Here is a 12,973-nt window from a genome sequence, read left to right on the forward strand (position 1 = left end):
GAATTATTTGTAATCTTAAGTTGTTTTGCACGCTAAACAGTTTTTTTTTGTTTTTGTTTTTTTAATTTACCGCTAAAATTTCCCTCAAGAATTTTCAGTGCAGCCAAACCGACTTCCCATTTACAAAAATTCCTTGTCTACAAAGGAAATACTTAGATGTAGGAAAGGATGTGCACCAAAGACATAAACCTTTCCGTGTTTCAGCAACATTTGCTGCTCGGGCAAGCACATAGATTCATGTTTCCAATGTAGCTATGGCAACATTGTTGACAACTGAGTCAATAACGCATTTATTTGTTCGCATTGGCAGAGTAATGCAGCGAAGTGAATATAAATATGAGAAGCATATGAAAAATACACTTTTAACAAAGTTAAGCATTCATATATTTATTAATGCGCATTTAAAGGCTTTTCACATATATTTTTATTTTTTCTCTTTTTACTTTTAATATTTATATATTTTTATTCATTATTTATTTATTAAGCCTACATACACATACTACGTATATTTAAAAATACTAATAGCAAAGATAATTTTTTACACTTAAAAGTACACATTTTCATTAATTCAGCATAGCTTTACATTTATATGGTAAGTACATAAATTTTATATTAATGCATAAAAATATTCCATAAAAGTATACTCTTATCAATCGAACCAGCATCACCGTCAATACAGAGATCCTCGGTGCTGCAGGTGCTGCATAAGCCGTGGATCTAACATATGCGGCTCATTTGGCAAAGTCAGTGTCGACGATGAGCGATGAATTTGTGGAAAACCTTCTCGAGCAGCTGCAGCGGCGGCAACAGCTTGCGATCGTAGCAAATTATTGCGATTCACCTGACGATAGAGGTCGACACCGCGTGGCCGCGAATTGCGACGCAGCGAGTTGTTGAAGGTTATTTGTAAGGATAGACGCTTTTGTGACAAGGTTGCCAATTGTTCAGGCGATAGCTCGATCACTTGCGGGGCAAGCGAGGAGGGTATGCTGTACAATGTGTTCGCATTATGAGAACTGTTGTCACTATCGGCGTTCGCACCGTTTTCCATATTGAATATTTGCTCTTCTTTAGTTGTGTTGCCAGCAGCTGAGGCATCCTTCTCAAATATCTTCACCACTGGCATGTGAGGAGAAAGAAGTATGCCAGCTTTTCGGAATTCCTCCAAGGCATCATCATAGGTAGGCAGCCCGGATACGATGGTATACGATGGAAGCGACTCCACCTCATAGTCCGGTGGAAAATGTCGACAAATTTCAACTGGTTCTGGATTGGTGCGATCTGCAAGAAAAACCAGAAAAACAATATTAATCTAAAGAATAATAATAAAAGCACTGGGTGACAAAATGGGGAAGGAAACAAGACAAAAATGCGGTAAAGCATTTGTGAAAAAGGAAGAGTAATAATATAAATAAATGTTAAATAATTATATAATTAAAATAAATATATAAAATAAATAATAACTAAAATGTGTTAGAAAAAAATAAGTGTATTTTTATAATTTTATTTCTTTATTTTTTTATTTTTTTATATTCATTTAATTTTATTTTATTTGCCATCCTACTGAAATTCTGATGAAGGTATGCCGTTAATAGTGGAAAATAACATCAGGCAAATGACCACCACGACCACGCTTACAGGACAATATCCTTTTCATGAAATTTTCCATAACCGAATTGCAAAGTGGCTGCTCTATGTCCTCGATAGCCTCACGAATTCCATCTTTGAGGTCTTGAATCGACCCTGGAGGGGAGGGTTATGAATACTTTAAACCTTTTTGGTTGTACCTTCCCAAAAAGGATTTCGCCCGGCGTAGTCCCAGCCAGCTAGCTAACCTGCCTTAGCCCAAGCTTTTCACTTCTAAGCTTCTCCTTGATGGTGCGTTCTCCCATAGAAAGGAAGGGCTCGAGTCCTATTAATAGCGAGGCCGCAGCCTCTCTCGTCAATGCGTCCGCTATTTCGTTCGCAGTTATACCCTGTGTCCTGGGACTCAAATTAGCTGGATGCGATTGTGTGTTTCTAGTAGATTCAATTTCTCAATATGTAGATTCAATTTCTCACCAGGACTTAATCTCACAGGATGATAGAACTTGAGTGCCGCCTAACTGTCGGAAATCTCTGTCTTAATTTATGTCTGCACATAGACAGATTGCATACATCTGCTCTTGGAAAATGCTTGGAAAACTATCCAACGGTACAGATGGCACAGCGCCTATGTCTTCTGGTGTCGTCGAGCCAGCTGTGTAGCAGAGCAGGGTATACTCCTGGTGTTTACTTTCAAATGTGGCCCAATATTCTACAGCTCTTCCACTTTCATAAGTTCATTTACTATGTAAGTAAGTGTAATGATCCTCCCTTAATGAAAGGTAAATAAATAAGTTTACTCCCAATTAAGTGTAATGACAGGAATTAACCACCATCCCGCATGTCATCAACTGCATAGAAAGGGTGAAATGTTGTCTGCCTATCCATGTACGGACAATAGGTAAGTGATTTAAACCAACCCTATAATTAACAAAAGTCAATGAGAGACTTGAAGATTAAAGGATTAAGTGAGTTCAGAATATGGTGGGCATTTTAATCCGGCTTCGGAGTACTTAGGCAGGCCGCGCCTTGAGGAAACGTTTCTCTACTACTACTACGGAAACGTTTCTCTACTAACTACTTTCTACTAAATAAATCGTTTAAGTGTTTGTCTATATTTCTCAAAAACTTTATAACATGTAAACTGCATCAGACTTTTCCCGAAGAGAGCAAAATTCTTTACGAGAGTCCCAAATTACATCATCATCATTGTTGAAGTGACGGTCTAGGTTGAACCTTTGCCGTCCTCAATAACTTCGACCAAGAATATCGATGCTTTGCAGACATCCTCCAAAGATCTTGGCGTCGTAATTAACTGTGCCAATATAGGGTTTCTTTTATAAGGCACATAAAGTTTACTATTGTAGATCTTTTTTGCAATTTCATTTGAGTGCATCCTCAGAACATGTTTGACCCACTTAAGATGTTAAAACTTGAGGTAGTCGGCGATTTGGAAGTAGTTTAGTTCAGCTAGTTGATGTGATCTATCCGTACCGGTTCAAGGATGCGGCGTAGGATTTTTCGCTCATCGCCCAGGTTTCAGAAGCATAAGTAACGCAAATCCTAATTATTGTTTTTTACAGTTCCAGCTTCGTTCGCTTAGAAAGAAACGAGGAACATAGAGCCTTGTATACTGTTTACGTTGTTGCGTCCGCAGAGATGATAGTTCCAAGATATTTGAACGATGCCATCTGCTGAAAAGTGTAGCTATCGATCAATAAGGCAGATTTACGTACATTTGGAACTTTTCCAGTGCACCAAAATTTTGTCTTGATTCGTTTATGTGGAGGCCCAAGTTTCTGGCTGCGTTCTCAAGTAAATATTAGAAAACATCACAAGTCTCAATAAATTTAAGATATAATTATGAGACGAATAGCATTGTTGTTAGAATTTTAATGGTCAAATAAATGAAACAGTCAACGAGCTCACCACGAAGCAAAGAAAATCCTCGTGGTCTTCTCTCTATCATCGGGCCATAATGCTCATCAAGTGAGATGAAGCTCATTGAGTTATAAAGCGATTCAATGTTCAAGAAATTTTATATGAACTCTTTAGCTCCGAAATGAATAATTTTTAGGCCTTTAAATATGCAACATGAAATCTGTCAATTCTGTTTACATGAGAAGTAGCTGATTTTCATAACTGGGGGAAAAAGGATATTGAAAAATGGAAAACCGTTTTTATAAAAAAAAAATTTTGATTTAAACTGTTTTAATGGCCTTAAATATTCAGTTTTCGTATTAGGTTGTTGATTTTATTTATTCGCCGATAGTTTGACCTCAATTAGAAGCAAACTTCATAAATATGAATATTTTTCATTTCTGAGATGACTTTTACTTGAGGTTGAAACGTTGACGAAAAAATAATAGAAATAATCTTATTTGTTGTTTAATTGTTAAAACGGATTTAAGCTGAAAAATAAAAATACAAAAACAAAAATAAATTATATTTCTTCATTTCAAATAAAAAAAAAATTAAATTTATATAAAAAAAATTTTATTTACATAAAAATTAGTTGAAATTAAAAAAACTACTTTCTTTAGGTATCTTAAAAAATTTACTTATTTATATAAAAAAAATATAATTCATTTATAAAAAAAAAATTATTTATAAATATAAAAAAATATAATTCATTTATAAAACAAAAGCTATTTATATAAAAACAAATTGTATGAATATAAAATTTTATACATACAAACATACAATTTTTTTTATATAAATAATTTTTTTAATAAAATTTGTATAAATTATAAAATTTCATACATACATACAATTTTTTTATATGAATAATTTTGTTTATAAATGAATTGCATTTTATTATATAAATATTTTTTTTATAAATGAATTAACTTTTTTTATATAAATATTTTTTTTTTATAAATGAATAACATTTACATTATATGAAATTTTATATACATACAATTGTTTTTTATATAAATAATTGTTTTATAAATGAATTCATTTTTTTAAATAAATATTTTTTTTTATTAATGAGTTACATTTTTTATATAAATAAGTAAATAAATAATTTTTATGTAAATAAATTTTTTTATATATTGTAAATTCAAAAAAATAATTTTATTTGAAATGAAGAAATACAATTTATTTGAGGTTTTGTATTTTGATTTTTCATTATTTATTTATTAAAAAAAATATTTATCTATATAAAACTTTTTTATATAAATTTTGCCGACCTTGGGTGAACAGCTTAGCTTGGAGATTAAGATATTAGGTTAGAATACAAACATATGAATATATATATATTCTACTCATAGTTTTCATGTGGGATATAAGGCTTAAAATCCTTTGTAATAATTTTTATTTTTGCAAAATAATTTATCGCATATATTTTATCGAACTTGTCTTTTTGATGCAAAGTTGTGCTGCCATCCACACCGCGTTTCACTTGGTAAAATATTGCAGCTGAAATCTCCGAGTTACGCCACAAATTTACGGCATAATTCCTTGTGCGCGGAATGGTCGCATGTGCCAAATAAAAATATTATTTTCATTGCAGTTGAATTTACTGCATAAATGTGCCGTTATTAGTATTGAGTAATTAAAGCTTTCTATAACTTTCAAATGCATCTCAATCACACAAAAATTTAAGGAACCATTTCAAATTATTTCCCAGCTTGTCAGATGGCTATTGCCATCCAACAACATGTCTAAGACCACCGCATTTACTATGTACGCCATTGGTATGGGAAGGGACTTGGCTCATTCGATCCACCTTTTGCTACTCACATGTTGCGTAAAATAGGCTATGGCAACGTTGTAGCATAACGCACACGTCACAATAAAAAATAGTAATAAATGTACATTTTAGAATATCATCAATTTCCATCCTCCCACGCCGCAAAGAGATCTCAACGGAGGGTTGACAAAAACGCTACGCATTGCTATGTGACGTCTGTAATAAAAACATACGTACGTACGGTGGTGTGCAATGAAATAGAGCCGCGCTTAAGCAAAGTTTTCAAAGCAAGTAGTTTTAACAAGGGTTCAAGGTATTATGGATTTCAGTTTTTTGTTTTTATGTAGCACTAAGAGGTGCGTTCCAGCGGACAAAAATCTTGTAATTAAAAACGTTTTCTTAAGGGTGGCTAAGCTCTCTCGCAGTAAGAAGTTGGTGGAGTTTTTTTTTCTAGCAAATTCATGAAAATTGTCAAACGATGCAGTGTTGCATTTATAAAGACAATTTTTTTGCAGAATAAAATCTTAAAATAAAGCATTTGAAGCCTACAACTATCGAAGCGACAAACTGAATTTAGTGTACGGCATCTTCGTGTATGAGAAACATCCTCATATTCAGGTATTCTTATCCCTATATTTTACAGATTTAATAAGTAGTGTACTTAAGAAGAAATACAAAAATCTGGTATTAGGTGGCATCCGTACAGTTCCATACAGTAAAACCGCAAGAGCTGCCAAAGTAAGCGGCATATTAAGTAAGCTCATGGCAAACCTTGAAGGTCCAACGCTTAACAAGCGAAAACTTTTAATGGACACGACGAACTCGATTCTTTTATACGGATGCGAAATATGGGCAGATTCGCTAATGGTGCAATGTCGGCGAAAAACTTTGCAATCTATGCAACGCATCTGCGCTCTCAGAGTGGCTTCTTCATACAGAGCAATAACTGAAGCAGCGGTTTTAGTTATCAGCGGAACCATCCCTATAGATATTCTAGCACAAGAGCGCAAACGGAGATGGGAGGGAAACATTTCAGGAATCCCAGTACTACGCGTCCCCGATATTAGAATTCAAACGCTCACACTTTGGCAGGCAAGTTGAAACTCTGAACGGCACGGTAGATGGACTGCGAGACTAATATCCGATCTAAAACAGTGGATAGAAAGAAAGCACGGTTAACAAATACCTCACACAGTTTTTGTCCGAACATGGGTCCTTTCGCAAGTATTTGTGCGAACGGGAAAAGTGAGCCTACTAAACTGCATATTATGGAAATACTGAGTATGATGATGCAGAGCATAGCTTCTTTAAATGTGAGAGGTAGAACATAGAGAGAACAGCTCAGCAACGAGCTGTTGGTGCATTTCTACCTGAAGAAATAATGGAGAAAATGATGATAGACAAGGGAAAATGGAATGCCGTCACAAATTTCGTGAAGGGTATTATCCGAAAAAAGAGGCGTGCAATGGACACTTATGCTGAAGAGCATTGAGCATAGGTTTCTCAAAACAGGCGACGCTGGACGCAAGAAATGCGTAAGCAGTCCCGGGGTGGAGGGAAAAATCCAAGAGAAGAGGAGGGATATTTTTAGTGGAATCACCACACACGTAGTAACGGCGGTTACTATATGGTGCGAAGGCATTTTTAACCCAACCTCACCGCCACATCGCAAAAATAAAAAAAAAATACACATAGTAAAACAGCTTTAGATGAAATGAAATAAATTTTAACTTCGTTTCATCCCACGCGCTCCTATGGTAGTTGAGATATTTTTTATATTATCTTTAGAGGAGAATGACACTTTCCGAGAAACACTTCCCCCAAGAGTTTACTTTAATTACATTTTTCGTACTGCACACTGCTTTTTGGAAGCTGAAGGTATCTTTTTGGCATAACGGTGAATCAGGCTTTTACAAAAAGACGTTTTAGATCTTTTCGTTTATTTTCTGGTCATTCATATCATAAATTTACCGGAATTTTCGACCACTTTCATTTAGCAACCAATTTTTTCCCTCATAAAGTCAATTCATTCCAAAAATAAGGAAAAAAACTTATATGACATGCAATTTGAAATCACTTTTTATTCTTAGAATTTATAAAACAATTAACGTAAGCACATCAGTCTATTTCATCGCACATCGCTGTATGCCCGTATGTGAGTATTCCAGTGTTCCTCCATTATTCGTGTATGTTTGGCAGTGGGGGGGGGGGAGGGGCCAAATGTTGGACTTAAAAAACGGGGTGCTTTCCGACACGACAACGACAATGTTGTACCCACTCAATTGAATGCGTAAAACAAACAAAAGGGTGTGAAGCGATGCAGACACAATGAGTTTTAGAGTTTCTCATTTTTAACATTCAACCTTTACACCCTGCTGCCCACCACATCTAACACCTGCCCTACAAACACACTCCCCAAAAATATTGTGAAATGCTTTTACGCTTCGAAATATGCAAGATGCCAAACTCAGCATGCAACAAATATTCGAAAACGAGGCAAGACATCTTTGAAGGTGGGCGGGCACATAGCTTAGATTCATAGCATAGACCAAATGACTTGCTTTAGTGACCCTTCCAAGTTTTTTATTATAGCTTTCTTACTCATTCCCCTTTGCCAGTTGTGTGAGTCATCGTTGGCAGCGCTGGGGAATTCCCCATTAACGGGGATTTCCCAACAATAACCTTTTGGATTACCGAGCAAAACATGTAAGTATTTAAATTAGTATGCAAGAAAAGAGCAGTTGAGCAGAGAGCTCAAGTGTTACTACAATGCAATCATGGGGATGATTTCCGCTACCAGTTTAAGTGAAAGCGTTTTAATCGAAAAAAGTGCACATAAAATGGTGTGGGTTGTGTGGCGTTTTATGCTGGGAAGGTTGCTGGTTTTTACGAGCAAAACGTTTTGTTTTTGGTTGGATGGGGCAATTGTTGGAAGAGAATGTTTGGTTTTTTATTGTCGCCATTTTTTCTTTATTTAATATAAGAATTTAATTTGGGTTTATTGGAGAATGGTGATGTGTAAAAGCCATTAAATCTACAATGCATAGAATTAAAAAAAATATATTAAAAATTAAAATAAAACTGAAAGTAAAAAAATGTATACTTGATGAGTCTAATTACATTTTTTTTCAAATAATTTTGTATGGTTTTCTACCCCAATTTTTCTCAAAATTATGACGTCACGGGTAAGCTCTGCGCACAAATTATGATATCAAAAACAAAAAAATTTATGAATTTTGTAGACTTTATAAAGGAATACTCATTAATTCATTAAAATCGGTTAAATTTTGATTGACAAATTATAGTGTTTCGGAAAAAATAAAAGAATTTTTTTATATACAGCAGGTACTTATTAGAAAATTGTTATACGATATAACTGTTAAAATAGTATATGTAAATCTTAAAAAGAATGAACCAAGAGAGAAAAGCGACATGAAAAATAGTATTACGGATTCAAACGGCGTAAGTCGTGCAAATTTTCAGCACATAAAGGCATTTTCTCTTTTTATTTTCTCGAAAATAACGATTTGAAACACAAGGGGCATGCTTACTTTTAACACAGCATAAAAAATTTCAAACTTACGTAGATAAACATATAAGTGTGTATGAGTATAATAAACTTCTGTACGTGAGTATGACTATGATGGACCAGTTTGGAAGTAGTGCTACGGGAATTTTTGAGTTTTGCAAATAAATAAAATTAAGTAAAAAGTAAAGCACCGGGAGTCTATGGGCGTTCGCCCATAAATTATAATAAAACCGAAACAATTTCTTAATTTTAACCAGCTACCTACATATGTATGTATATTGCAGTCATAGGAACACTATTAATGCTGCAACATTTGTTCATTAATAGTAGAAAAAAAATACACACTAACATGCATATATTTATCATATGTTACATACATACATACAACGGGTATACGATAAGCTGATCAGCTTAGCTACACATCAATATTTTGAAGCTACATCAACAAGAATAAACTTAGGAAAGCGCCTAAAATGCCACGTGATAGTAAAATAAATACAAATAATAAAATATAACAACAAAAAGAGAAACACGAACCCAACGTGAAGGCCGCCTTAGTTTTTATTTATTTTGCGGATGAGAAACCTTATTTGAAGCCACCATTGCTGTTGCTTTTGTTTTGGGGATTAACTGTGAGAGGGAGCATAAAGTTGTTGTGTACGCAAAGGCAAGAGGGGAAAAATGGAAAAGGAGGATATTGAATGTTGCCATATCAACACCCTCTAAGCAGCTTCTATATGCATACATACATATAATATTTACTACGTATGGTTTCTTCTCGATGGGACAGGAAATGGGTGTTTCAGAAGTACCGAAGGAGCTTTGACAATTGCAAACTAAAAGAAAAATAACCACACACCAAACGACCTTGGTAGAGTGAACACACTCTCTATCGCATTTAAACTCCTAGGCATGCGTATTTGTATATATACATATGCACATACATACATTACACTATCTTACTTACATAGGGCGTATATGCAGTGAAAATTAGCCCCAAACGTGCTTTTAAAATTCGACCCCAGCAGTGCTCCCCAACATATACATACATACATGCGTAGCATATACAAGCAACGACTGTTGTGAAATGGAAGTCTATCCCATGCTTAAATATACATGCACACATACTTATCCATAGATAGATTTTTCCTTGTGTTTATTTGGAAACTGGATATGTATAAGTTTGTATGTGTTCTTTGTTTTGGTGCACAAATTTTGTGTTGACTTTAGCAGATTGAGTGGGATGAACTTGCCTTAAGTGAAGGTTAAGCTTTTACTATTTCGTTTTAATGTTGCAGTTTCTTCTGTTCGAGCTGTCAACGAGCACATCGGCAATTTTAGTCCTCCTTTTGATACTCCCCAGCAATGCTTAGTGGCGAAGAAAGTAGATTTAAGTAAATTGGCTGGCAATGTTGATGTCCTCTCGTCAGTTAATTTAATTTAATGTTTAGAAGAAAGCAGTTTCTTAAATTATACACCAATAAATGTTTGGTTTTACATGCTCTGTTGGAAAAAATTTATCTTAAAAACCTTCCTTGGCAACCATATATGTATATACATATTTTATATTGTAGATGCCGTAACGGTACTATTTGCGCTTGAATATGTTTCCTGTGATTACATTCATTGAAATGCGTTCATTTACATATTTCTCTTCAAGAGTTTGGATGGATTTCTGCGTTTTAGTGAGAGCACTGATATTTTTGTGAGAAATAAACGAGTCGCGTCTTTGTTCAAATTTTTATGAATTGTTTTCTGCTTTACATTAAAAAATAAAATTTGTGGAGTATACCTGCAGCACTTGACTTTAATTGAAACGATTCAGTAATGCCGAAAGGGAAAATTGCATCCCAGCTCTTCGAAAAGTAATCATAGAGTTGCAGTGGTATTTCAAAAAAATCAAACGTTTGAAAAACGACGGTTTTTAATGCTTTGAAATATTTTTCCGAGTATAAGACAACAGAAAACATTGATAGAAAAAACAAAGCGCGAATGACTACTAGCCAGATTGATAGGATGATCGTTAGATTGTCAAAACACGATGGACGAGTGCCGCTGACATCGATCGAGACATTTTTGTTCAACTGGAAAAGCCAATAACGAAAAGGACAAAAGCAGAAGTTTACTGTCGACTGACACGGAAGAAGCCATTGGAAACAGCAGCGCAACGACAACAACAAATTGAGTTTGTTCGAAAGCGCTTAATCTGGACTCAAAATCAATAACGTTATATTTTATTCAGCGATGAAACGAAAAAAAAAAAAATAGAGATAGACGAAGATCGCCAACTTCCCCGAGAGTCCCACGTAACCTTGACACAATTACGTTCTGGATATTGTAGCAGGTTAAACTCCTACTTATCCAGAATTGACCCCGACATACTAAACATATGTAAAAAAGAAAAAATAAAAAAATAAATGAAGTTTTACGAACAGTTGACTAAATTTCTGGCGAGAAAAATCACAAAAATTAAAAAAAATTCAGTTGAGCTACCTCATATTAAATTAAAAAAAAAAAAATAAAGCAAATCAAATGCAAAATAACGAGCTTCACATGATTTTATTTTGTCCACAATGATAAATTCGATTTCATTATCTCTATCAGGTGAGGAACGTTCCATTAGCGACTGTATTGTTGTGGCAATCACAGCTTTCTTTATATTTTCGTTGCTTCCGTCTATGTATGCATGTATGAATTATATATGTGTACTAGGGCGGGCCGATTTAAAAATCGCTCATTGCTCTGTGAAAATCGTATTCTAGGGATCAATAATAAGAAACTTTGCCGAAGGAACCATACCTATAAAACGAATTCTGATGTCCCCCAATTTGGGTCGAACGAAAAATCCCACTTTGACCCATTTAGAGTGCTCCAATCGAGTCCAAATGTATGACCGACCCCCACTAACTTTGGACGGCCCATGCTAGTGGCACATCCCCTGGAACTCCCCTGGGGGGTTCCCCATACAATCATTTCAAAATATCACCTTTTTGGCCTTTACATGAGAAAAGAAACTAAAAAGTTCGATCCAAATTGGGGGACATCAGAATTCGTTTTAGAGGTATGGTTCCTTCGGCAAAGTTTCTTATTTTGATCCCTAGAATATGATTTTCACAGAGCAATGGGAGATTTTTGAAGTGAAAACTTCTTTAGAATCGTTGGGAGTGATTTGAGAAAAAGTGAAACGAAAAAGCGACACCAAAAAGAAGAAGAAAAAAGATATACGTATATATATGTATGTATAGAAAATGCTTCATTACCAGGCACACAGAAGGATGGCATAAGCAAATTTAAATTTGTGAATTTATATATGTATGTAATATATATATGCGGATATATGTATATATGTTGTGTGTATGTACATATGTGCCTCGCCACAACAAAACATACGGCACAGCATTGCATGTACAGTAGGGCGGGTCGATTTAAAAATCGCTCATTGCTCTATGAAAATCGTATTCTAGGGATCAAAATAAGAAACTTTGCCGAAGGAACCATACCTCTAAAACGAATTCTGATGTCCCCCAATTTCAAAATACAGTGCACTCGCGGTAACTCGAATAGCCGCTAAGTCGAACGACGTGCTAACTCGAACACATTTTTTCCCCTATTGACTTCTTTGTAACTCGAACAATAAAAAAGCGCTATAACTCGAACAAAAAAACAAATTTATTTGTACACACATTCTTTTCAAACATGTACATTTTGTACATAGATACATATGTAATAGTATATGTATAGTTAGTTTAGTTAGTTTTCTGGAAACAACATCTTGCATTGACCAAATTGCTTTAAATTTGTCATTTGTGGTGTATCAGTGCACGTAAGTAATGGATCGTAAAAGGTTGAAGTGTTTAACATTAAAAGAGAGGGCTGAAGTCCTTAACAAAATTAAACGTGGACGTAGTGTTACTTCTCTAGCGAAGGAATATGGGGTAGCCAAGTCCACCATAAGTCTTATAAAAAAGAAAGATAAGGCAATTTATGGCTTGCACTAACGCTACCGGCAACCATAAGCTTAAACTTCTCGTTATTGACAAAGCAAGAAATCCTCGTGTTTTCAAAAATTTTAACTGTCCGGTGGAGTACAAAAATTCCAAATCAGCCTGGATGACTTCGGCGATTTTCAAAGACTGGTTTCATAATTCGTTCGTGCCGCAGGT

The 12,973-nt window shown here is 34.8% G+C and overlaps 1 protein-coding gene across 5 annotated transcripts in view; it reads right to left on the minus strand.

Moving 5' to 3' along the window:
• Nucleotides 1-490: 490 nt before the first annotated feature.
• Nucleotides 491-12,973, minus strand: part of LOC129243150 (uncharacterized) — a 65,003-nt gene continuing 52,520 nt past the window's right edge. For all 5 annotated transcript variants that reach the window (XM_054880313.1, XM_054880315.1, XM_054880316.1 and 2 more), the window contains exon 3: nt 491-1,281. In XM_054880313.1, the coding sequence (XP_054736288.1) occupies nt 671-1,281 (611 nt within the window). In that variant the 3' untranslated portion in view covers nt 491-670. The remainder of the gene's footprint in view (nt 1,282-12,973) is intronic.

The sequence above is a fragment of the Anastrepha obliqua genome, chromosome 3 (assembly GCF_027943255.1).
Source record: "Anastrepha obliqua isolate idAnaObli1 chromosome 3, idAnaObli1_1.0, whole genome shotgun sequence".
NCBI lineage: Eukaryota > Metazoa > Arthropoda > Insecta > Diptera > Tephritidae > Anastrepha > Anastrepha obliqua.